This window comes from Chinchilla lanigera, unplaced genomic scaffold (genome assembly GCF_000276665.1).
Source record: "Chinchilla lanigera isolate Chin_1 unplaced genomic scaffold, ChiLan1.0 scaffold00001, whole genome shotgun sequence".
NCBI classification, from domain to species: domain Eukaryota; kingdom Metazoa; phylum Chordata; class Mammalia; order Rodentia; family Chinchillidae; genus Chinchilla; species Chinchilla lanigera.
In genome coordinates, this window is record NW_004955402.1 from 34,955,529 (window position 1) to 34,982,937 (window position 27,409).

At 46.0% G+C, this 27,409-nt stretch overlaps 1 protein-coding gene across 1 annotated transcript in view; it reads right to left on the reverse strand.

Moving 5' to 3' along the window:
* Positions 1–27,409, reverse strand: part of Myo5b (myosin VB) — a gene marked incomplete in the record, with an annotated part of 354,780 nt that overhangs the window by 62,877 nt on the left and 264,494 nt on the right. Inside the window, 7 exon segments of the mRNA XM_013510622.1 lie at positions 122–252; positions 1,466–1,550; positions 8,421–8,654; positions 13,382–13,621; positions 14,992–15,148; positions 17,121–17,332; positions 21,882–21,993. Of these exon segments, the coding sequence (XP_013366076.1) occupies positions 122–252; positions 1,466–1,550; positions 8,421–8,654; positions 13,382–13,621; positions 14,992–15,148; positions 17,121–17,332; positions 21,882–21,993 (1,171 nt within the window).

Below are 27,409 nucleotides of genomic sequence, written 5' to 3' on the forward strand. Positions count from 1 at the left end.
CACTCAGAGCCTGAGGTCAGCCACAAAGTGGTGCATGTGGGCAAGGGCCATAAAGCTAGTATGGCAACAGGCAGGCACTGTGGGGCAGCAGAACTGCCCTCCTTGCCGTTAGGGTGGTCACCTCGTCCCGCAGGTTGTCGTATCTCTGCTCCAGCTGAGAGTATTCCTTCACGAGGTTCTGGTACCGAGAACGCTCCTCCTCCAGCTCCTTCATGAGAAGGTTTTCCTTCATAGAGTTCTGAGCAAACTCATCTGGAAGTTGCACATGAAGATGCAGGTTTACCACCTTAATGGATTCCCCAGCCCACACCCATGCACTGATGCACGCTTTCTGATTAAGCTCTTCTAAAAGGCTGCCTGTGACAAGCTCCTCACAGAGGCACTGGATGAATGTCTTATGTTCATCTCCTACCACAGTCAGGAACTCTCATTATTTGACCTAAGTCACAAGAACTCTCAGTTAACATGCCTGCCTCTCTTCCGATCACTGTCACAGGGACTGTGGGTAGCATTCCTGGCAGAGCCAAGGTTTCATTCTGCAATTTCTTCCCATTCCTGACCTCTCAGGTTCTTAGAGTGCAGGGAGATTAAGCCAAATTAGGTTAGGGGAAGAATGAAAGGCAAAATAGCAACATGGGTAGGTTTTTCTCCTGCCAAAACTTACCATTTATAGTAATGGAAAGGAAAACCTACAAATTTAAAAATAGCTTATAATTTCATTAAGAAATATTTATGATACATTATTATATAATAATTACATACTTATTATATAAATAATATTATAATTATATATTATTATTTATGGCCGGTGGGACTGTGAGGTCATGTGGTTTAGTTATCTTGTGATGTGGGTGAGGAATCTGAGCATGGGGTAGGAGAACTCATCACACTGAGCTGGGGAAAGAACTGGGGACTCAGGCACCTACCACCGCTTGCAGCCAAAGGGCCATGGAGGATGGATGGTAGCCCAAGAGTTAGTGGGTGCTTGAGAGAGGCTGACCTGAAGCCTAATCTAAAATTCTCTCCTCAGTAAACATTTACAGGCAACCTACCAGGTAGAAGAAACAGGCAGTATGGATGCTAAACATGAAATATCACCCTAAGCATCCCCCTGTGCATCCTGGTCACCCACATATAAGCCCTCTGAGGTCTGTAATTCTTGTCCATTTTGCAGATGAAGAAACTGAGGATCTGCTGAAGGTCACACAGAAGCATATGGCAGAGTCAGGCCTGACTGCAGATCTCCCTCAGGTCTTATGCACGTGCATTATACTATGCATTAAGCATATGGCTTCGCTCATCAACCTCTTCAAACCAAATGTCATTGCAGGATCTTAAAACTCACCCTCTCCTCTATCTCTATTATAGCCCTTACCCCACTGCAGCATCTAGGAGTCTTCGGGGAGAAAAGCAGCCAAGAAAAGGGATTAAGACGCAAAACAAAGCCCAGGGCTTAGGAACTTACCTTTAGACTGGCACAGGATCTGGTTGTTAAGCTGTTCTTTCTCATCTTTCAAGAGAGCATTTTCTTGCTTTAGGTCTGCAACTCGCTGAAAGAGAGCAAAGGGAAAAATGTTTCCCCATGATGCTTGGCGAAGGGGAGGCTCTTTTTGAGGCACTTGAGTTCTGACTGGTCATGTGTAAATTCTCTTTTTATTTCACAAAATTGAGTTCAACAAAGCTCCTTTTAATCTGAAGAAAAAAATGTATACTAAAAGAAAAATCTCATTACAAGACAGGCAAGCTCAAACTGCACATAGCCATCTAGTGCTCATAAATCCCACAAAGAATGTCCACACCAAGTCACATGCCTTGTTGAGGGGCTCACAGAGACCAGACTTTCACATTGTTGTGCGCATTTGCCAGTCTTGCTAATTTTGAGCTCTCAAATGTGCATCTTACAAAAGCTGGTCACAATGAACAAATTATCTCTGATCTTCATCCCACCTGTCCTTCCGTGTCTCCCCGGACCAGTACCACTAAGATTCTGGGCAAGGGAAGCAGACTGGTAGGTGACAGTCAAATATCCAGTCCCAGTGTTTGACTTTTTACGATGCTGCCAAAGAAACATGAGGTAAATATTACTGAGAAAAAAGGCAAACACGGAAGAAATACTAATTAAATTCTGGTCTGTTCAAAGAGGAAGAAGGATTAAAATGGTTCAAAGTAAGTGTCTAAAAATGAAAAAAAACTAAGTTCATAATTAGAGCAAATATTAGTATAGATATTTTTAAAGTAACAACTCGGACGTGTGTTGAGGCTCTGAAGGCATCAGCTGGTGGGGAGAAGGATGAGGGAGGATGTAGCTCTGCTGCACTTGACCCACCTTTCTATTTGGAATCCCTGGGGACTCATTCTGCATTGTGCAGGAGGCTAATTGGTCATTTTCCCTCACTAAAACCACACACTCACCTTCGTGACACTGAAGAGGAAACGATTAGGAAGGAATGGGGGAGGCGTGCTGGCACCCCTTCATTCAGGTACCTAGACCTGAGCCTGTACTTTGCTCCCAGGGTGGCTCACCTATCATACATTACCACCTTAATAAACCCTTGAGCTCATGTCGTAAGTGCAGTATGAGACAAAGACCATAAGCTTCACAGGCACACAGACCCAGGCTCCATAAACCTCAGTTTTTCCCTTTGTAAAACTAATACCACCTCACAGGGCAGTTCCAGCATTAAATGAAATGATGTATGTGAAGTACCATGCAGCAGCCTCTGCATTTAGCAGTGGATCAATACATGTAGACTAACTCTGTAACATGAACTTTACTAGGCACTAAATGGAAACATCTTTAAAATCATTCTATCACTTACCAAAATTTTAAGGGAGAACATCTATTCTTTACAAATTCTAAAAAAAAAAAAAAAAAAAAAAAAGAAGAAGAGTGCTTCTCAATTGGTTCTATAAGACCAGTATTACTGATACTAAAATTAGACAAAGGTATCAAAATAAAACTGTAGGCCATACTTTTTATGAATATAGGCAAAAATCTTCCATTAAATATAACACAGGTCTATGATGAAAACACCCAACAAGTTAAACATGGAGCAGAAATGAATTTCTGGAACTTCATAAAGGGCATCTTCAAAACCCTACAGGCTCAGACACTACCCTTTTCTTCAGGAAGAAGTCAAGGAGTCTGCTCAGCCACTTCTATAGTATTCAGTACTGTACTAGAGGATCTAGCCAGGGCAATCAGGCAAGAAAAATAAAGCCATCCACACCAGAAAGGAACAGCATGTAATACTGGGCTGGGTTTTGAGGATGTGACAGCTGGCAACCTGGTGCCTTAGTTCACTGCAGCATCCTACAATCTAAAATCTGAGCCAACGCATCAGTGTGGGGAAGCCATGACTAACAACTCATATGCCACTCACACTTATACTGTTTTTAAGCCTCCTTTCTTCCCTCCATCTCTCTCCAAGGCTTTGAATCATGAATTCAGGTCCAAGGGTGAACTTGGCTTTGTTATCCTAAGCCATACATCAAAGTGTCATCACAGGGGATTTTTCTTGCCCACCTGAACCATTTTGGAGATAGGTCCATTTTGCCATCAGTGAGCCGCAGGCAGAAACAATGCCACACTCACCGCCACATGCCAGGGAGGCCAGAGAAAGTTTCTCTAGTCATACTGCTCTACATACTGGCCAGCTAGCACATGGAGTTTGTTGACAGTAGGGACAAACTTCTGCAGCCAAATGGTTACCTTTTGCAAGTCATCAGCGATGCAGGGTGCAGTGAGAGACTTTAACAAAACAGAAGAGGCAAATGGCATCCCCAAAGCATGATAAATGACATCTTTGAAGGTTTTCATATTCATTAAACAGTACTCAACAACTTTTTTTTTTTTTTTTAGGGGCTAGGGTGGAAAGGGAGAAGTTTTTTAATTCTTGCAGGAAGTATTATTTGGAATGTTTCTAATTTTCACAAGGGTGTGTGGGAAAGCTTATCAGAACCAACACTGGAGCTGGGGTCCTATAACTATAAGGACTGAAAGTCCCTGTATTAAGTAAAAAGAAACAAATGCCCCAACCATCTGCATGTGCTACTGTACCTTTGTGGATATAAGGGTAGCTGTGGGCTTTGTATCTTTGCTTTTTCAAGTTGGATATTTATACTGTCAAAAGAGCCAACTACAAGGCTACTAGCATAAAACCACTGACAAACTGGTTGGATGATGCCTACCAGGAAAGATTCATCTATCACCTGTTCTTAATGCTGTGCACCTAGCAGGTAGTAGGAATTTGCATGGCTCTTGGTAGAAACACTTCTCAGCCACATGAGAGGTTATTTGCCCATTTTCTGGCAATAAGGCAAACAAGCCTGAATATTCTATGTAAGTGGGGTATTACTGGAAATGGGTATAAGAAAAGAACTCAGAAGCAGAAACTAAGGAGTAGACAGCAAATGCAGAGAGGATGGTGCAGAAAGACAAGGTGAGTTGACCTGAGATATAGAGCCATTAGGCACCTACACAAATTAGAAAAAGAAAATCAAGGGTGGGCACTCTTTTTCTGCTCTAGGGAAAGGAAATATCTAGCCTATCAGAACATCCCTGGAGGAGAAGCATGGCAGATTCCAGGTCCCTTGCTTAGCACCATGGGTATCAGGATACACTCAAAGCAGTCGAGAGCTCATCGCCACAGTGAAGTTATAATCCAGGTGAGAAAATAAAAAAACAAAACTTACTGAGCTCTTACTATACTTATACTCCAGGCATTTTGGTTTGCTTTTAAGAAAACAAAGTCAGAAATGAGTTACAGAACTTGCCAAAGGTCATATAACCAGGAAGAGGAACATCTTGGCTTTGCCTGAGTAGTCTGAGTACAGTCCAGCCTGTGAGCCACTGTGCCAACCTGCCTTCTGAAAGTTTAGAATATAGGAAGAACAGTAGTGAATGTGCAGGCCTTGTATTATGGTTCCAAGACCTTCATACTGGAACTACCCAAGGTAACTAGTCAGTGGCTGATGATTCTGTGAATGAAGACATGATATAGTACACATTTCAACCCTACCAGCCTAAATGCTAGCCTGGGGCATGGTAGGACCCTCACATATGCTAAAGACCCCCTTCAGAGCCAGGGAGCTGTTGGTGGGCCACTCTTCCTTACCCAGGACAACTTTGCATCAAGCTAGACCTCACTTTGGTCACCAAACGAACTTCAGAATAGATTCTCAATAATGAGCTGTTACCTCTATGCCAAGGACAGCTCCAGAAGCCACCTGCCTTTCATCAGGGACATCAAGCAGTATGGCCATATGAATATCACAGCTGTGCAAAAGCAACCAGCATAGAGATCACTGAAGCTTTAAGAATGAAAGGGCAGGAAGTTAAGGACCTAGGTGTGGACTACTTTGTCACTTAATGGATCATCCATTGTAATGGATTTCTTTAGTAGAAAAGGATGGGCTGTGGAATAACAGGGACTGCACTGGGCTCCCTGGACATTGAGAGGAATTCCTAGTCCCCATGGGCAAGCCAATGCAGTGGTCTGCCTGTTAAGGTCATCCAGAGTGGGGCCTAACATGTTCCAGGATGCCAGTTCCAATATCACATGCTGTCTCTGCTGAAAGAAATATCAAACCTATTAATTAAACATCTACCAGCAGTCGGCTCCCTCACTGTGCTTTGCTGGTCTCATCAATCTTACTCAATGCAAAACAGGACCTGGACAGGTCCAGCAGGAAGCCAATTGTCTGATTATTTAGCATCTGTTAAGATTAGACACAGTGCCTTTGCTAAATATTAAACCTTGACTAGGCATAAGAGACTAAAGTAAGCAAAAAAAAAATCTGTTATGGTTTAGATTCAAAACAACCCCCAAAATCTCATGTATTCAGAGGAGGGGCTTTTGAAGGGTGATTGGATCATGAGGATGCTAAAATGATGACTTTATAGCTGAATGTGATATTAGGAAGTGGGCTCTGGTCAGAAGACGTGGGTTACTGCACGGAAGGTATATTCTTGTCCCCAACTCTGCCTTTCTCCCCCAACCCTTCTGGCTGCTGTGAGTAATTCCCTTCCTCTGCCATGTCCTTTCACTATGCTGTTTCTGCCTTAGAGCCACCTGACCATGTACTGAGCCCACTGGAACTGTGAGCCAAATAAACCTCTCCTCCTTTAAGTGGTGGGTTTCAAGTATTTTATCCTAGCGATGGAAAAGTGACTGAAACTCTTGGCCAAACCCTGTACTGCTCCCAAATATCAGAGTAAAAAAGTTTTACAGAACCTAGAAAAGGAAGGAACATTTTCTTCTACCATTTTTTTTTCCTGGAGAGAATAACCTCTCACTTAATGGGCCATCTTATGCTGGTGCTTTTGAGTATTACTAACTTGGGGTTTGCTTCTTTTTGGGATCAGGGAAGGGGTCTCTGCTCTCTTTCTTGTCCTATTGTTCCACTTCTGGCAAAGTCTTTGATTATTTTCTTGCCAGTTCCAGGGTCTAATTTTATTTAAGACCTTGGTCAGCATACTCCTATGAAACAGTAATTGTTGGGCATGGTGGCAAGAGGCCTGAAGCAAGAGGATCACAAGTTTGAGGCCAGTCTGGGCAACTCAGTGAGATCCCGTTTCAAAATTTATAAAAGGGTGGGAGTGCTAGAAATGTAGCTCAGTGGTAGAGCATTTGCCTAACATGCAAAAGGCTCTGGGTTCAGTCCCCAGTAACAGTGGTGCCTCGGTTCACCAATGCTTCTGTTAACAAACAATTCGGTTCTCAAACAGAAGCATTTGACAAAATTTTGCTTCCTTTCACAAACTTCACATTGGGTGACAAACACAGTCATGGCCATCTTCCTCAAAACTGTAAAATAAATTAAGTTCACGAACTGAGGTACCACGTACTACGAAAAAAGAAAAAAACATTAAGGAGAGGAGGGGCAATCTGCTTCTCTATATTGCTCTGTTAAGGAAGATCCTCATATGAGAAACTGTTATGATCTTCTGGATGAAGACCACACATTGCATCACAAAACAGGAAATCCAGCTCCCTCATGCAGGGCAAGCTGGAGGGGGGTTTATCTGATATGTCAAAGCAACACATGAGGAAGGCAGCCTTTTACATTCTGTGTTGCCTGAAGTCCCAACTGAGTGCCACTTCTGACCATGGGACCTGGAAGGTAAAGGTTGGCAGTGTTAAAGTTGTGCCTGGGTTGGGAAAATAAGCCAGGCAAACCCAATATGAGCTGGCTCAGAAGGCTTTCTATAGGCATCTGTGAGAGAGGAGACCAGAAGGGAGCAGAGCAGCACAAGATCAAAGGACTACAGAGAAGGGTAGAGAGTCCTCCATCCTTTCAGAAGCCAAACATAACCTCATGGTGTCAGCCAGCACAGGTCTAGAAGGGCCCTTAGAGATGATGTGAACCAACTTTACACACACACACACACACACACACACACACACACGTGCAAGGGAACTAAGGCCAAGGAGATTTCCAGCACATGCTTGACAATGGAAGAGCAGTGATGAGGGTCCTTTTCTGTGCCAGCACTCAGTCTATCCCAACTTTGAAGCTGTTCTTCCAACATTATGAATGTTGAACCCCTCCTTAGCTCTCCAATCCACCGTGACTTCCAGCGACAGATGACACTAAGCAAGTGAGCAACGTGCTATTCTCCCTGTGGCACGTGGGTCATTGTAGACACAGGGAGAGAACCATAGTGTCCTGGGTCTACTGGGTACTCCAGTGGCACTGTGGAACTTTCCTGGATGGAAGAGTGGTTTTGAGAATGGAGAGGGGATTCTTTGTAACCTGACATTGGGGCAGTGGGGACAACCCCAGGGAGTTCTATTTCATGCGGGGGGGGGGAGGTCTATGGAGTGCACCAACCACAACGTATAAATTATGTTGGAACTGTCGATATAAATTTGGGGCCTCTCCTAGGCCACAGTGATTTTTTTTTTTCTTTTTGAGACAGGGTCTCTCTAGGCAGTCCAGGCTGGCCTCAAACTGATGGTGATTCTCCTGCTTCAGCCTCCCAAGTGCTGGGGTTACAGGGGTGCACCCTCACACCTGGCTCCCACATTGATTTATTGGTGGGTAGTGACATCCACAGGCTTCCCCTAAGTCCTAGAACAGCCACCACCTCTGGGACAGCTCTCTTGCCATCAAGGATGTGGGCCACAGAGCTGAACCACAGACTGACCCTAGGCTGTGAGAAAGATGTGCAAGAGCAGACACTGTATCATTTCTATGGGTATATCATAGGGTGTAGCCAATGGCAGCGGTTAATTAACACTTGCTCAATGAGTGGATGCATGCTATGTGTCTTACCTATAAGTGTGACCACTTTCAGTCTAACATAGAAGAATGGTCGGTCTGTCAGCATGAGTCCGGTAAAGTCAGGGTAATTTCCCAGCCTGAACAAGGAATAATCTCTGAGTGCGCTCTGTTGCCAGGCTACTCACTCATACCTTTTTCAACTCATCCCGCTCCCTGCTGTGGGCATCCTCCAGGACCTGCCGCTCCGAGTGGGCCCTCTGTAGCTCAGTACGCAGGCTCTGCACCTCCTCCTGCAGCTGCAGGCTGACCTCAGCCCCCTGGTTCTGCTGGTAACATGCCAGCTCTCGATTCAGCTTCTCCACCTCCGTGGCATGAGTGGTGGTGATGGTAGACAACTTCTCCGACAGAGTCTTGATCTCTTTGTTCTGCAGAGAACACCAGCAAGCAAGGAGGAGGGGTGGAAAGAGATGGTTACTGAATAAGGAAAAAGTGTAAAGGCCGTTAGAAAAAGACTTCCAAGGTGGAATGAAACTTCATGATCATTACATGGCTGAGTGCTCTCCTGCCAGCTCCCTAACAAAGCTTCATTGTGAACCTCGGAGAAACAGAGGAAAGCACAGAACAGCAATCCTAACATTAAACAGTCCGAGGTGCCTTTACGAGCACTCGCAGAGCTGGAAACTGGCTGATAGCAGTTTGCTTTCTGTGTTGGGTAGACAGAACCTCCACCTGGTTGGCAAGTTGGAAGAGCAATGTAGCTGGTTCCCCGGATCTGCAGTCTTGCCTTTTTAGGATTCCCTGCACTTTCACAGTGAGCCCTCCTGCCCTGGAGTTGCTAGCACAAAGAGCTGCACCCTAATTGCTGGCTCTGAGACAAAGGACCCCTTCAGCATCCCCTCTTCTGAGATGGCCCGCTATAGAGGGCCAGGAGGCCCCTATAGCGCCTCAGATCCTTCTTGCCTCCTGTCAGCCCGGCTTATCCCATGCAAGTATGACTCAGGAGACTGGAGTCTGGCATAGCCTGCCCCTACCGTGATCCCGCAGACTAGATACCCAACACCAGCCTCCTCCTGTAATTCTCCCCTGTGCCTAGGGCCCTGCAAACCCAGGGCTGGGGTAAACACAGTGTAAACGAAGGGCACAAGTCAGGCTGTCAAAGGGGAGAAAGCATTGCTCAAAAGTAGTTCAAAGGGAAAAGCAGAGAGGAGAAAGGAGCACTCTCCAAATAAGCAGGGAAACTGAACAGTCACTGGTTATTCTTCATTGCTGTGCTCTGCAGGAGCTCCGAGTAGAACAGATATTGGTTAAAACATCAATAAGCTAGGGCATCTGAAATCAATGATTAACTTGTGTCAGAAATTAGACTTCAGAGCAAGCAGTGAGGAGCAGTGAAAAAAAAGCCACTGGACTCTGTACAATACCACATACAACATAGCCCACGTGTGAGCGAGCTAGTAGCACATTTTCTGCATGGATATAACAGGGTCAAGATTCACCCACCCTTGGTGGGACCCTCTAGGTCCGTGATGGTGAATCTTTTAGAGCCTTTAATGATAACAGCCTGCTGTGGCACACATCTGAGAAACTTGATTCTCATTCTTAAAAATGAGAACTTGTACGTTCAAGCTGGCCAAGTTGCTATACACGCATGTGCTTGAATAAAGCCAGACCGGCAGAAAGCTGAGTTCATGGTCTCAATTCATTTTGGCTGAATAATGTCACACCAGAGGCAAGCCCTGGGGACATAAGAACTGCTCCCAAGAACTGTCACTGTATTTATTGCTGAGGACTATTGTGAAAGGTGTGGCTCATGACACCACATGTACCATGGGATAACCTTGCCTCTGGAGACCCTGGCACATATATGTCCTCTCTCTCTAATTAAGAATCTTATGCATCAAGAAAATAGCTGCTTGAGTTATCTGCAGGGATTACAGAGAAGAAAGAAATCTATTCAATTTCAAACAGCTGGCCCCATCTGCTGAGAAATGCCATAAAGCAGCTTTAATATGTTCATGACGGGGCCATAATCCGTATGTCCCACTGGCAGAGGCTTGAACCACCAGTGGTACATGCACGACTGTCTCATGAGGCAGCTTGTACCACTGGCGGCAGAAGTGGTACAGTCATGCATGGGACAGTCATGCATGTACCACTGGTGGTTCAAGCCAGCAGGAATGTGTTAAACAGTTGCTGGTGAAGAGGCTGAAGCCTCATCTTCCAACAGGTTGTCACGTATGTTCTCAGACACTGGGTCACAGTCCCCACTATAAATGGCTGCAAGCCCCATGGACAGTGCTATCTGTATGAGAATTCACCTAAACCAAGGTAAGAATCCCCTCTTGACTGAGTTGTTCTCTTCACATGGCTCAAGAGGCTCCCAATCGGTAGAGACTTAACAATTTAAAGGTTAAAGGTAGTACAATATACCCTGAAACTACCCTGCCAAATTTTAATCCCAGCCAGCTTGGGATTAAAGCTACTTACTAGCAGTGTGGTGTAAGGCAGATCACTTACCCTCTTTGTGCCTCAGTGTCCTCATCTTTAAAATGGGTATGATGTTAATATTTACCTCATAGGTTGTGGAAGGATGTGGTTAGTGTGTGAGAATGGTACCCCACACATGGTCAGACAACATGGGGAAGCGGTGAGAAAGCAAGATCTTTTATCTGCCTCTGCTGACCTCCCACTGTGTCCAGGGCACCCTGCTCAAGATGGCAACACCAGCCACTGCAAACAGATGCTTTCCAAGCAGGAAGCGTAAAGCAAAAAGCTCTTTAAAAATAGGCCCTTTAAATCTGCTTCTTTTTGATGTTTAAGCACGTGGATCATAAAATACCAGATTTATTTTTATCCTCTGGATTCAACTTCAGAAATCAGCAAGGCCAAGCAAAGCCCTATCTGGAAACCCAGGGCTGTGGTGGGTACACAGGTCTCCGGACAGGGACAGCAGGCAAAGCCTCCTTATCCTGCTAACTGCACTTTGCCTGGAAGGTTAACTGGTAAATGTGACTTTGCAATGCCTTTTCTGCTTGGTCATCAACAGCCACTATCATAACAGTAAGAACTTTGCTGCACTTTGTGCTGGAACTTTTCAAATGGCCATTGCCAGAGACCAGGTCTTTTCCTTGTCCCTCTGAGTGGGTGCTTGCCTCTCTCACCCGAGGTGTCACTACAGGCCAACCAGGGGCAGGGACAGAGTGTCCCCTAACCTGCTCCTGAGCTTTTTATCTGGATTCCCTACCAAAGAACCCAGCTGAGGAAGGCTTCCTGGAGAATTCTCCAGGGAACATATACCTAGGCGACGGCTCTTCTTGGTGAGCCTGGTCTCTTGCAAGGGCAGGGCAGCAGGGACATTCCATTGTCATCCAGGCACTACTTTGGAGCTCCTTTTTGGGACAGTTGGTTTACATATAAAATGACTCAGCTGTGTTACTACTCTACTGGGCTCATGAGGAGCTTTTAAAAGGCCCACTATAGAATAGGTACAGTAAAACCAAGTGACACTCAGAGCCATGCCTGGTGGGCTCAACTCTAAATTTCTCTTTCGTTACACCCCCATACTAGGCACCCCCTTTGTGTCCTTCCTCTTCCTCCTTTCCTTTCTCAGGAGGTACCTGCACTCTGCAAGGAACTGCAGGAGGCTGGCCCTGTGGTCACCTTAACACCCTGCATGAACCAGGCAACAGTGAGTTTCCTTTCAACTCTGGAAGCCTAGCTCAGTAGTGACTGCAAGCAGGACAGGACTGGCACTTCAGTAATATTTGGGATTAAAAACTTAGCACAACCCTTGTTATGGCTATGGGATCAGACCTGGGTGGAATCCAGTTTCTAGCACTTTTTAATTCTGTGGCCTTGGCAAGGTACTTGATGTCCTGGCTCCACAATTTCGTCACTTACAAATGACCTCACAAAGTCACATGAGGATCACTGGAGGATGAACATAAAGCACATCATAGCGCCTGGCACATGGTGGCTGTTCGGGAGAGGAATCCACGCTACTTGCCCCACTGTATTCGGCTTCCTCTCCATAATAGAGCACCAGTGTGTGCCAATGACATCTCCTGCCCCAAACCTAACAGAGCACCTGAAATAATCAGGCACCAAATTCAAGGTCTTCTGAGGGGAAGGACTGGCCACTCGAGCCACCAGGGAGTGGGTATATAGACGAGTGCATGGGCATGTGTCAGTTTCTCCTTTCCAACTTGGATTTCACCCCAGGTCTGTCTGACCCCACAGGAGAAGCCAAGTGCTCTGTGCTTGCCTTGAATTCCTTGCAGTACCTTGCACAGCACTCTGCCCTACAGCAGCTTAATCAGTGGCTCCTTGCTTGTGACTGCCTGATGTGGGAAGGTGGTCATGCAGGCAGAGGAAAGGGGTGACCATTTCCTGAACTGTACACCAGGCCATCTCAGTTTGTCATCTGTGAGAAAGCAGGACACAGCATGTACCTCATGGGGGCTACACATACAGATGAAGTGCCAGAAAGGCATCGGCCCACAGTGACCCTCTGCAGCACTTGTTACTGCTGCTGCCATGCTGTGCTGGTCTGCAGGGGTATAGAAACAGGGCATGGGCCTGGGACCTGGGGCTCATCTGTCACTTTCCAAGTCAGTGGCTCAAAAGACATGATCTGTTATCCTACACTTCTAAGAGTCAAAAGTCAACAAGGGGTCACGGGACTGTGGTCCTTCAGGACATTCTAGGGAAGACTATTTTGGTACCTGTTCTAGCTTCTAGATGCTGCCCATAATTCTTGGCTTGTGGCCTTGTATCACTAGCACCTCTGATTCTGTCCTCACATCTCATCTGAATCTCACCTGCTTCCCTCTTACAAGGACACATCTGATTGCACTGGGTCCACCATATAATTCAGGCTCAGCCTTCTATCTCAAGAACCTTAACTTAATTCACATTTGCAAAGCCCACTCTGCCCTGTGAGGCAACATATTCACAGACCCCAGGGACAAGGATGTGGACATCTTGAGGGGTTCATTATTCTGCCTGCCATTGTCAGTATCAGTTCTTGTTTCGTGGGTGATGCCCTGAGGACTTCTGCGTTCCCTCAGGTCTCTGGCATGCACCACTCTGTTTAAACAGGCCTAGGGTGTCCCACCAGCCCCAACAATGGTAGGGAGCTTCTGGCACTGACCTGTTCATCAATCTTTCGCTGCAGCTGGACCACTTTGTTCTCCATGCCCACATTGAGGCGTTTTAGGTGTTCTGCTGAGCGGGCCTCTATCTTGAGGGCTTTCAGTTGTTGCTTGGCTTTCAGCCTGCGGAAGGCGCACTGGATGACGATGGCTGCATGTCGCAGCCGCTGGAAACACCTGCGTGCCATCCAGCCCCGGGCATGCTTCTGGATGATGGTGGCCTTGTGCTCCATAAGGACCTGGGAGGGGATAAGCACACGCACCCTGTGGGTCTGCACTGCAGGACAGAAGCAAGGGAGCTTATGTAACCATCTGGAGGACAGAGACAAGGTCAGCCTCAATGGTAGGAGACAGAAAACGTGTTCCCTAGCATGTAAGGCTTTGATGGCTGTTTTATGAACAAATTTTAGCTAGGTTCTAAAGCCCATGTATCCACAGAGAATTAGCTGTCAAATTCTTGTTTTTACCTTTGTGAAACCATATCACAGTCCAATTTAAAAACCTCAGAGTTATGGGGGCCTACTGATTATGTCATTCATCTCTCCCCATCTGACAGATGCACGTCTCAAATTGGGTTGAGGGAGCTAGAAGATGAAGCAAGGTACTTCAGTCAGAGGTCCCAGCTGGTAATGGCTTACAATAACTTGAGAGTTTGTTTTTCTAGCAAGTTAAAAACCAAAAGCATCAATATTTTTGCCTTAATACACTGTAGAATAAATGTTCATAGAATGAATAAACAAGCAAAAGTGTGAAGAAATTAATATGTCCAATGCCACAGCTACATGACAGAGCTGGGAGTCACATCTAGCACTTGCTGTGTACCTGCTGCCTCTTGCTGGTTTTGTCCAAAGTGTCGCTTGCCCCTTCCAGGGTGGCACATTTCCAACCTCTCAGGAAATTCAGAGACCCTTGTCTCACTGGCCTGGGATTCTCTACATATTATATCAGGTGTGTTCCATCCACCCTGACGCCGGACCACATATGTTTTCTCATCATGAGTTTATAGCTTTATTTTTATTATTTAGAAAATTACATATTTCTGATCATGGAAGCAACAGAGGTTCATTTTAGGAAAACAACATTTTACACATTTCCTTCAAGTCATCTTCCAAATGGGCATTATGCTTCGGTTACACGGTGTTACTTGGTTGATCAAACTGCCCTGATCTACAGTTACCTAATCACGGATTTCAGCCCCACTGGAATAATGCAAACAGCAATGGCCTGGCAGGATGAGGTTAGCATCCTTCTCCTAACCTCACCTGACTGGGCTTCAGGTTCCTAATTTGCCCAAGAAAGGGACAGGAGCTGCTGATGCCTACTACCACCTCCTGCCTCAAATGTGAATGAGTCCGAGTCAGAACAGCAGGTCCCACTGCTGGCTGATACGGGACTCAGTTTCTTCGGGCAGCTCAGGTGCCAAGGGGCACAAAGATACATACCTTTCCTTCTTAATGGAACTTTGAAGAGGATTTAGTGAGAGTAGAGATGTGAAAGTATTTAGAAAAAAGTCAGGAACACCCAAGAAATGCTCGTGTTGCTAACAACTCACCACTGTTGCTTTAGTTGTGGATCTGCAGCATGCAAGTCCCTTGGGGTGGCTACTCACCTGGCGGTAGACTCTGCGCACAAACATGGCCCGAGCAAAGGCCTGGATGATGACGGCAGCCCTGCGGAACCGCTGGTAGGCTCGTTGGGCCCTCAGCATGCGGTACTGTTTCTGGAACACCACGGCTGCATGCGTCCTTCGCAGGTGCTCAGCCAGCCTGGGGGAAAGAAGATTGCAGGTGGGGCCAGTGCAAGGGCACCGGCCAGCCAGTACGGATGACCTGAGACAGCCCTGACACAAGCCCTGCCTTCTGCCTTCCTTCATAGATACCCACAGGCTACTTCTCATCATTCTTTCCAAATGCAGGGACAATGATCTTTGTTCAGGTTCAGAACAGCAGAATCAGCTTTCTCCTTGTGGCCCAAAGTCTTTGTATCAGCAACAACCCCAGGCTGGGCCTGACACCCTCTGTGATCCTGACTCAAATGCTCCCTGTGCCTGTACCCTCAGCACTCCCTATCCTTCAGTGTTTACACTGCTGTCTGTCTGTGCCTAGCCAGGCTCGAAAATATCCAGAGCCACACCTTGATTACTGTGTACGCCTTCATCTAGCTCAGGACCTGGGGCACCAGGTACTAGGCAAATACAAGCTGAATGATGAAAACTTTCTCAGGTCCCTAGCGATCCTCTCTCTCTTCTCATCCCACAACTTTCTGCCCATCGTGCCCTGAATGCGAACCTCTCTCTTCTCTTTCATTTCTGCACTCCTACCTCACCTCCCTAGTAAGACAAAGAGCCAGTCTGACACTTTCTGTTCTTGTAAAAAGTCTTGTTTGGTACTGGGTCACAGCAAGTACTCAGAGTTCCAGAATGCCAAATGCTAGGAAAGACCTTGGAAATCATTTAGCATGACCCTGGAAGAGGAAGTGACTGACACACTCAGGCCATGCAACACATACTTGCAGGGATGCATGGTTCTCTCGTCCAGCTCCTTGCAAATGCTTTCCCCCTACCTGGGCTTTGCCTAGTCTCTGGATCATACGTCCTTGCAGGAAATGCAGGCCAGCTCTATTAGGTGCTCACCAACAGAGAGCCCAAGGCAGAGGCCTGCACATGCGGGTACTCAGTGATGATCTGACTAGGTGGCATGGACGGAGGAGAAACACTTATGCATTAAAACTACTGTCTTCTCATGTCTACAGCTTGTGCTCCAGGGCTCCTTTCAACAGTTCAGAGGTGATTAATGGTACTCACCCTCTCTAGGCATGCTTGGATAAGCAGCTTATGCTGAGCATAGGAGTCTCAAGCACACAAGTGAGGAGGAACACTCTCCTACCTTTATAATACACAGGGTGTTGCTATCTTTTCTCTTTAAATCTCTCGCAGAGATGGGTGGGCAGCCACTTGTGAAATTTGGGCTCCCAAATGGAAGATTTCATGGCAATTATTGTCACTCCTCCAAGGAAATTCCAATTTGGAGAGGGCACTGGCTATGAACCAGGGATGGACCGAAATCTGACAACTTGTATAAAATGTCTGAGGTGCATCTCATTGGAGGCTATGACCCCCGTGCTTAGGATACATCTCAGTGGAGGTGGCCCCTCATGCCAGCCTCAGTGGAGACACACCCATCACTCCAGCACATCAGGCCAGGAATATCAGCTGGGAAGGGAGTGGTTACAGCAGTTTCCTCTGCACAATGTCAGGCTAGTGCCTAGGAGCCTGACTAGCTCTACAACAAGGTGGCTGTGATGGCTGGATAAGTCACACCCTCTCTGTGATGGCTTGGTACAGTAACTCATAAAAAGGCCTCCCAGGAATCAGTTCTAATTACCAAACTCCAAGGGATTCTGAAACTCATGGTAGAAATGAGACTGTATAAAAGTTAACTGAAAAAGGCTCAATCTCTTTCCCTAAAAGTCATGTTTTTTCTTTGGGGTTTAGGCAGAAGGAATGGTTGATTTGTGTAAAAAATCAGCTGGTTCTAGCTTACTACTGATAGGATGAGGGGATGGTGCTGGGGGCCCCAGGAGACCTAGAAACTAGACCTACTCCTGGAGAAGGACATTGGGGAATGGGTCCAACCTTTAGGAGAAAGCCCAGGTATAGACGGGGCCAACAGGAAGCACTCGAATACTCTGATTGCTGATCATGAGAGGGGAAGACTCCCTCCTTCTAGGTTGGCTCACCTGCGGGCCAAGTATCCTCGGCAGTACCTCTGCAGGGTAATGGTAGCCTTCTTTAGCCTGTGGTATTTCACCTTCTGCAGCCATCCCCGGACAGTTTTCTGGATCATGATGGTGGCTGCTCGGAACTTATCAGCCCGCAGTTTCTCCAGGTAGGCCACCTGGCCTGCCCGGAAGAAGATCTTGGTGCGGCCAAACTGGAACTTGTCGGGATCCTTCACAAGGCAGGGAGAGGAGCTGGTTGGTCGTGAGTGAGCAGCAAGGTAGCACTCCCCACACCACCCAGTTCTTCTAAGGCGGACTCCCTTTCCAGACCTCACATACCCCTCCTCTGCAGGAACATACAACCCTCAGTGTTCAACAGACACAGAGTCTCCACCATGGGGCAGGCACTGGATTAGGAATCCAGGACATGGCTGTGAACAAAATTGCTACCCTCACAGTACCAACACCATGGTGAGGGTAGACAGACAAGTAAAGACTCTCTGTTTTCAGACAGTGGTGAGAATTAAAGAGGAAATGAAACTGGGGATATTTTAAAAAGATGATCAAGAAAGGCATCTCTGGGAGGTGATATTTGAGCAAACACTTGAATGAAGAAAGCAGCCCCCGTGAAATACCAAGAAGGAGCATTCCATGGCTATCATCCAGAAATCAAATAACAAATGCCGGGGCAAGTCTTTGGCGGTGGAAGGCAGGAAGAACCCTTCTACATTGTTGGTAGGAGTGTAAATTAGTACAACCACTTTGAAAATCAGTATGGAGATTCCTCAAAAAATTAATAATAGAAATTCCATTTGACCCAACTATTTTCCTTCTAGGTAAAGAGTTGAAGACATCATATTCCAGTGATGCATGCATAACCATGTTTACAGCAGTGCAACTCACAGTAGCTCAATCTTGGGAGCAGCCTATATGTCCATGAGCAGGTGAATGGATAAAGAAAATGTGGTATTTGTACATAATGAAGTGCTACTCTGCCACAAAGAAGGATACACTTGAGTAATTTGTAGGAAAATGGATTTTTGAGACCGTAACATTAAGTCAGTCAGACAGGCACTTTGAGACCATACCATTAAGTAAGTCAGTAAATATCACCAGTTTCTCTTATATGATAAACTCCAAGTATAAATAATTTAAAAAGCAAAATAAAAGGTAGATAATAGAAAACAGAGAGGTAGGTCTTTTGCAAACAAGGAGGGGATCAAGAGATGTGTGGGCAGAAATAAAATAATTAAGATGTATTGTGTACGTGTACCAACTCCACACAATGAACTTACGACCATTATGTACTAAGTACATAATATTCAGTACATGTACATGTTTAGTACAAACATGTACTAACCTTCTTAAAAATTGCAGAACAAATGCAAATAAGCAGAACAAATGCAAATGTCCGGGGGTGGCAAAAGCCGAGTATATTCGAGGAACTAAAGGCCAGGATGGTTAAATGTGCGTGGTGGGAGGAACCAATCCCTAAGGAGCTTGTACATAATTGGAAAGGGAGCCAGGAATTGGGGTATTGAGCAAGGCAATGACCTGATTATCCTCAAATGGTCACACAGTGGTACACATAATTATAGACGGCAAATAATTCCCAAGTAAAACTGCACTATGAGATGTTTTTACACCCATCATTACTATCTTAATTATATCTATTAGGTTACAATGGCTTGTCCTTCTCTGTGTCCACTCCAGTGGGTAAGGAGAGACACCCTCCCCCAGGCGGAGTTAACCAATGACAACTGAGAGTCCGTTGCAAACAAACTGACATCTAAGTGTGTCTGCTGGCACAATGGCCATAGTATGACAAGAAGGGACGAGCCGTGTCTACGAAACACATACATGCAAATATGTCTCACGCTGGCAAATGGCTTGGAGAGATTGCTGAGTCACTGTGCTTCACCGGCTGAGCATGAGTCAGGCTCCACACGCTGGGAAGGCTGCACTGCCTATCCAACAAAAGCTTGTTCTTAGGCTTCTTCACTGTCATGATGAAGGTGCAGGTTTGCACGATGGTCAGTCCCCACGGTCTGATTCTCTACAGTTATGTCTGTGCTGACTTCATTATTAATCCGGGAGGGCAAGGCTCATGCAGCACACTTTTTTATACCCCTCACTCTGACCCCACTCCAGACTAATATATGGAGAAAGAACTCAATATATATATTTGTGGAGCTAAAGCAGCAAATCACATTAAGTATGAAAGGGTGCTCCTAAGATCCTTGCAGAGATGCTACCACACTGTACATTCCTCCCCTAGATAACTACAGTGGTGAAAGTTCTCCACAATAGCCTAATAAAGCAGCCCCCAGCTCCCAGGTTGCCCCACAGAAGGTGGTCATTAGGAGCTGTGTCTGGCCTACCAGACACTTTTATCCCTTCTTCTCTCCCAATTATTCTGTTCTAAAATGTACCGAGCACTTGCTCAAGGCAGGGCAAGGTGGCACATGCCCTTCTAGGCCAACTTGGTTTTTTTTTTTTTTTTTAGAAATTGAACTCAGGACCTTGCACTTGCCAGGCAGGCACTTGTGCCACTGAGCTATGTCTGTGGCCATAGCAATAGGCCAAATTGTGACTCTGCTGAAATCCAGCCACTTGGCACAAGCACTACAAGCATGAGTGTTCAGATGATCTTGCCCAAGAAAGGGGTGGGGAGGGGGAGAAGGACAACAAGGCCTCCAGAAAGACAACTATGCAGAGTGACACTAACCAGGCATTGTGATTTAGACCATAAGGGCTTCTCAATCCACTTACACAACCTTGGGCAATTTATATCAGCTTTCTGTGCCTTAGTTTCCCCATCTGTAAAATGGGTGATGCTTGCACCTTCCTGAGAAGGTGAGCCATTATTAGCAGTTTCCAGTCATGATGGGCTTACCTGGCTGGTCACTCATGCATCCACCTGCACTAACTTATCACTCCCATGAGAAACAGGAATTGTAGTAGGAACACAGCAACAGTAAGGTCCTTGCTATTTACATGCTCACGGGCCAGTGAAATGACAAACATTCAATCACAGTACAAGGAGATAAATGCAATAAGAGAAGACAGACATTGAGTACTATCGGCCATAGGAAATGGAGTTGCTAACTCCACCTAGGAAGCCAGGAACAGGCTTCTCAGGCCAGGAAGTATCCAACAGCTCAGTTTGGAAAGACAGTAGAATGTGATGAGCCGGTTAAAGAAGGAAAATGCACTTCAGGCAGAGGAAACAGTACATGTCCTGTAGCCTGTCTTCAGGCAAGTTCCCGCTCATTCATGCCACGACTGTGTGGAGGGCTCCTTTGTGCCGGGCTCAATGCTCACATATAAGGGGGGTGTGTCACTGCAGAGACAGGGCTCCGGCAGAGAAGGACACAAGTATCTGAAATGAGCCTTAAGAGTAACATGAAGTGCTGCAGGCAAGTGCTGGACCAGGAAAGCAGGAGGGCAGAGTGGGACTGGAAGCTGGGCACTAGAAGTAGGTAGGCTCATCACCACTGAGAAAGAAGCAGCTGTGCCCGGCAAGGTCCGGTGACCCATGCATGTCAACAAGGCAGGTCCCAGGCAGGGCACTTGGTTCCATGATCCAGAGCAGCATACAGTGCAGTGTATACCCTCTGTTTGGGAAGTGGAGGTTCTGCTAGCAACCTTGGCGAAGCCCAGAGGAGAGAGGGGAGGAGTGAACGAAAGAGAAGACAGTCACATGGTAGAGGTCTGCACTGCACACCAAGAGGTCATCGCTGGTACCAGCTGACACTCCATGTTAGCTGAAATCAGCTGACCTTGAACACGTTTTTCTCACCAATGAAGAACGAGACCATAAAAAGCAAAACTTAAGCTCACCAGAGTACCAGGAACAAACCACAGCCCCCAATTAACCAGACTGCTATGCTCTGTTAAAAAGGGGAAGGGACAAGAGGGAACAGTATTTGGGTCTTCCTTTTTAAAAGACAACTTTAAAACCTTACACATTTAACATAATACCCTGTGTTGTCCATAACTACAAGCTTAGACGATGACTGACACATTTACTGAATAAAACATGACCTCAACACTTGATTATTTTGTAATAAGCTACTCCAAATAAACAGATTTCCTAGCAAAGTAATACTTGAAAACTTAGCATTTTTGATGTAACTCCTTTTACAGTCTTCTAAAAGGGAAGATTCTTGATAAGGTTTAGCCCTTTATGGAGACCTTGTCACACTCATAATCCCTGAGTTCTTTGGAACTACTGGAATGTTTAAGGGTTTGCTACTCATGGCACTCTTTTTATAGTTGTCCAGTCTCAGCTGTCAGGTATTATTTCAGGTTGTTTCAATTAAAACATAAATCTACTGCCTGATTTAAAATATGCAAATAGGGAGGGCTGGGGCTAGCTTTGCAATAAGATGAAAGTGGACGACTTCTTTTCTGCTCTGCTGACAGGGGCTATGCCTGGACTCTAGATCAGATCCCACCCAGGTATAGTGGCAGGAATGGGTGGGTCCCTGCTATGGGGCAGCCAGAGATCCTGGGCTAGTGGCCATGGCCAGCAGCAGTCTCCCCGGGCACCCCAGTGAGCTGTTCGGAAAACTCCGTCTTGTGTGTATGCTGAGATGTGAAAAGGCTAGGAGGTACTCTAGGTAAAGGGGTTTTTTGTTTTTAGTATGTGATGCAGGAGAATGAATCCACATCTCGGAGGCAGTCTCAATAAGAATGACGTCAGAAGCTGCTATTGCCTACCCACCCCTCCACTCTCAGGCCTCCTGGTCATGCCCCCAGTTGAGCCAGCCTCACCCTGATGAGGCTCTCTAGGACAGACTTGCAGATGGCTTTCTTGTCGGTGTTGGCAAGCTCTCTCTTCTTGACCAGCACCCGATACCGGTTGAAGAAGTCATGGTAGGTCCACCTGAAGGACAAGCAAAGGTATGTCAGGTCACACATCCTGCCTCTTGGCCATACATGGGCTAAGGGTGACCTAGATAGTGTATAATGGGGTCAATGCTATTGAACAAGGCATTCTCAGAGCAGCAAAAGCCAACCCCTGGGGAGTTCTGTCTTTCCTACTACTCTCCAAAAAGACCAGTCTGTATAGGTCCCTGGAGTCAGGCTGAGAACAGAGGATGGGCGGGCTGGGAGGAACTTTCTGTGGGATGAGCAGAGGTCTCTGCACAAACACAGAGCTCTCTCCTCTGCTGACACTGCTGAAGGAGTAGGGCACCTTTGGTTGGTTTTGTGTTTGTTTTGTGGTACGGGGGGACTTAGCTTAGGAAACACTGAGCTTTATCCCCAGTCCCCTTAAAAAATTATTTTGAGATAAGATCTCCCTTTGTTGCCCAGGATGGCCTTGAGTTTGTATTTTCTTGCCTCCAGCTTCTTAAGTAGCCGAGATTACAGGCATGTGTCACTATGCTTGATCACAGCTTTGTTTTTAAATGTTCGAGCTTTCATCTTAAAGAACTGATGACTGCTTTTTTTAAGTGCAGAAAAGTATACATTGGAAAAGAAAGAGTGGTACTATCCTAATTCTTAATCCCTAGAGGAAACACTGTCCATATTTTGGTATGGTGTTGAAAGAACCACTTCCTTCCCCAAATAGGTTTTGCTTATGATTCCTTTTTCTCCATCACTAGAATTGGCTCTCTGAACAGCCACCATTCTGATTTCACATAATCAAAGAGACCTGTAATCCACTGTCTTTGCAAGGAAGTGCTGCTTTGATGAGTTTGGGAAGAGTCTATGAGAGCATCTTAAGTTTGTTGCCTCCTAGCTTCTGAGGCCATCTCTACATAAACAAGTCAGTCTTTCCACGAGGAAATCTACTGTTTCCTAGGCAGCGCTGCCCTTCCTCACAAAGTTAGTCTCTCTTCATACTTCCCTGACACGTCTCAATTCTCACCTCAGTTTTCAGAGATGCTCATAGTCTCCTCGAACAACTGTGTACTGTGAGTCAGCACAATCCCTCCCAAGAGGTCTAAACTTCTCTGAAGGTCAACACAGCCCATGCTCAACTTTCCCGAGTCCTGTGTGGTGGAGGTGCAGAGCCAGTGTTGGCTCACACCTTCAGGGGCATCTCCAGGGGCCAGCAGGCCCTGTTCTCCAGGGTTTCCTGCTGCGTACACCTTGTCTGGAAGTCAGCAGGCACTGGTTGCAACTGCCACCAATTGGTGGTCTTGCTGAGGGACTGGCCAGCTCCTCAGACTGACACATTGAGGTATTTAGTAGAAAATGAGGGACTGTACCTCTTTCCTAGAAGCTGTTTGCCTCTAAGGAGGGTCCTTTGGAAACTTTATGTAGAGAAGCAAGTGTCAGGAGCCCAGCAGGTTGATGGTGTGCCCTGAGCTTGGGGAGTGGGCTCCCTGACAGCTCCTCTGCTTTGACTCCAGGACCTTAGGACAGCCTGGGCCTAGCCTCCTTACAATGATAAGAACAGTGGAGACTGAGCTCCTTGCCTCCCTCTATGTCCCTTTTCCCTCTGTAAATATTTTTCTTTGCTTGGTGAAAGTTTTCTAATACAGTAATGGATCTCAAGAAAGGAGAAAGTGTAGGAATACATATCAGGATGACTTTTTTTTCCATCTTTTTTCCTCTATGTTAAGGGCTGGTTTTATTTTGCTGCTTGCTTTAAAATAAAAGCTTTCTTTGGAGATCACTTATGTTAAGACAAAATTTACCCTTTGAAGTGTACAACGCAATAATTTTTTGCGCATTTGCAAAGTTGTACAATCATCTGCAATATTCCAAAACATTTTCACAACCCAAAAGGAAATTCCACACCCTGAGCAGTTCCACCCCATTCACTCCTCCTCTCGACTGCTGGCAACCACCACTGTACTTGGTCTCTATACTCCTTCGCTTTTTAACTTGTTTGTTATGTCACAAATGAGAGCCCATGTTACACTCAGAGCTCCTGGGTTCTTCCGAAGCCTACTCACTGTCCACAGGGACTCCCTTTAGGGAGAGGAAAGAAGGCCCTTACAGCTCCCAATGCCTGTTTTATGGCCAACAAAAGGGTCCTCTCGCTCTTTATGCCCTCCAGTCACTGAACAGAAGCCTTTGTGCCTTCCAGCTGTGAAGAGACTGTGAATCAAACCCCTGAGTTACCAGGCATTGTAAACAGGCAGCCTTGAAAATGGGAATATTTAAGGTCTTTGCTCAGCTAAATGCTGCTTCAATTATTTCAGTCATATACAATAAATATCAAGAAAAGCTCCCAGCTCTGATCAATCTTGAGTGACTTAACACCAGAGGCCTGGGGAACACAAAGCTAGAGCTGACAAGCTGCAAATCACACGTGCTTTTTGTTCCTAGGACATGCAAACACCACTAAAGTTTTCCTAGGTGCTTTCTGCCCTACCCCCATCCAGTTTTATGTATAGACCATGCTTTCTGATACTTCCACATAGGGAAAGAAGGATTTGAGCAAGAATCAAATGAAATATTGGATATGAAAAAAGAACTTCATAAAGTCTAAGTCTCCTTGTTGCCCCTGCCCACCTGCCCATCTGACTCAACTGACGCAAGTAATGCAATCCTTGCTGGCCCTCCCTTTAAAGCTGCTTGGCGCTTTCTTGTAAATTTCTGAGAGCACTTCCCACATTCTGCATCATAGTTATTTGTGTACTCATTTGTCTTATTTCTTCCTATGAGTCTGCAGTTTTGCTGGGGGAAATAATTAAAGCAGCATTTAGCTAGGCTAAAAATCTTAAATGCTTCTAATTTGAAAATCTTACTGCTGACAGATCCACAACTCAAGGAAGTCATGAGAGCAGGGAGATGTGACTGTAAAGACATCAAAGCCAGCTCAGAACGAAGGACAGAAGTACAGAAACTTTGGAGGACAGAAGTGCAGAAACCTGGTTCTGCCCTTGGCCAGTCCCAGCCTGGATGCCTCACCTCCCCTAGCTGTAAAAGAGGTAATAGTCTCCCACCTCACAAAAACACCTCACAGGGTTTTAGAAGCCAGTAAGCCAAGGAGTCCATCACGTGGACTATCTGGACTATCTGCAAAACTTCCAAAGATCTAAACTGCTTACCCTTACCGCACAAGCCTGCTCCACTCCTTTTCTCAAAAACATACTCTTAAAAACATAACCTGCACCATAGAGCATGTGCACTGAAGTTTATGGGCCTGGGGATGCCAGGTCCCCATATGAAGGCAAAGGGTCCACTGAGAAGCACATTATCACTTCGAGCAGATGCTCTTCTGCTACATGGCCTGGGCAGGAGGCCTATAAAGGCACTGGTCACTCCAGGACCCAGAATCACACATGGGATCCTATTTCCATCAACCTCTGAATGCCCCTAGCTAGAAAATACTCCCAGGAAAGGCTCCTTCATCTCTAATAGGAAAACCTTCAAAGTGAAGCTGACAAAATGTGTGATTCTTTTTCCAAAAGCAGAACTTCTTACCAGGACATTGATTTGGGGGGAACCTTTGCATGTTCAGTGACAGCACAGCCTTGCCCAGAATAATTTTCCATTATGGACTCCCCCACCCCACCCCATAATGGAAACACACACACACACACACACACTCTGCATTTTAGCTAGGCCTGAGTCCACCATGCGCCCAGGGCTTTGGGCTTTCTATTACAGATCTGCTTGTACATGTATGAGGAACTCTGTTAAGTACAAGCCTCCCTTGTCTCTCTGACATGTTTTAAAACCTCTCAACACTTAACAGTAACTACCAACTGTGCCTTTATACCCTGTTGCATATTATAGTATAAGAAATCATATTTTACTGAGTACTCAAATGGTTAGAAACTGAGAATCGGGGCTGGGAATTTAGCTCAGCGGCATAGCGCCTGCTTGGCAAGCACAAAGATGTGAGTCCGATCCTTGGTACCAGAAAAAACAAAACAAAACAGAAACTGACACTCCCCCCCCACACACCAGGCAGTTAAATGTCTTCTTCCAGTTTCTCAAAAAAGGGACGAATGTCTTTGGGTTAACAATTCTAGAGTGTGTGGGACAGTCCCACAAAATATATAGACTCTTTGGACTACCCCTCTTGCCTGGAACATTAAAAACTCTCAAGTATTTGTAAAATGTTTACTACAGAGCATAATTTTAGTCCAGGAAGGTTTGGTGGGAACAACCACCCATGACTACCATCTGCTTCCAGTGGAACTCCTTCCTTGCCAGGTGGTCCACACACACCCTCTCATTCTGCCTGGGGAGGTCCTTTAGCCCACTTCTGGGGCTGGGTCCTCTTCTATTCTATTCTATATTAGTGGTGGGAGAACAGCCCCACCCTGAGTCTACACCCAGGCCCTGTCTGTGCTCTGTGGAGTCTCAGCAATGGCAGCTCCCCTCAGACCTCCCTTCACTACAGCCCTGCTCTCCCTAGATTCCAACTCTCATGTTGGGAGCCTGGCTGAGCACCCTAGACTTCAATGTCATGCTTCCTTCTAAAGAAAGGCCTTTGCCTGGTGGGCTCTGGCCTGCCGGTGAGAAGCTGTTCTGACCTGGCCACAGTGGAGTGTGTGGGAAAGGCCCAGGGCCAGTGACTGCTTCTCTGCAGGCAGGCATCGGCAAGTCAGTAGTCTCGAAGGATGCCTCCTAGTAACGAGCTCCTCAGAAGACAGTGAGTGATAAGGCAGCTATGGATGGGGTAGGGAAGTCAGGACTTGAGGTATTGTTTGAGCACCCATCTGGAGTCTTACATTGGACTTAAACATCTGTATGTGGGAATACTTTGCAGAACAACATACCTGCCTGAGAAGTACACAGTGAACCAGGGTTAGCCATTACTGCAGATCTTTGTGCTAGTTCTCTTTGGGGCATGTTTTCTCATGCAGATGTTGGCTGCATCAGATAAAGCCTGAGAGTCTATTTAGTAAGACCTTGCTGTGATTGATGCTCTAAATCATACAATCTCTATGACATCAGACTACAATGAAGAACCTCTAAAGATGTCATGATGGATGATCCCAAGGGTCCTTCAGAAATGCTAAATTAAGATTAAGTGAAAAAAAAAAAAAGATTAAGTGTATCAGTTGTACTTTCACATATTTCAATATCTTGTCATTCATCTTTGGTCAAAGGGTTCTGATCAAGCATCCCATGTCAGTGGGAAGCTTCTCTTTGTAATGCTTCTCTTTGTAGGAGCCTGTGAGTCTCAGTAGGGACCTTGTCCCCTACAATACTTCACATAGGAACCAACAGCAGTTGTGCAGGAAAGGCATTTAGTCAGCTGTGAGGTCTACCAACTAGGACCAATGGTCCCTCTCTGGATATAGAGTTGTGGATACTCTTCATATTGGCCATCCATCAAGGAACATATACATCTCTGTTCTCCACTTTAAAGGAATAAAACA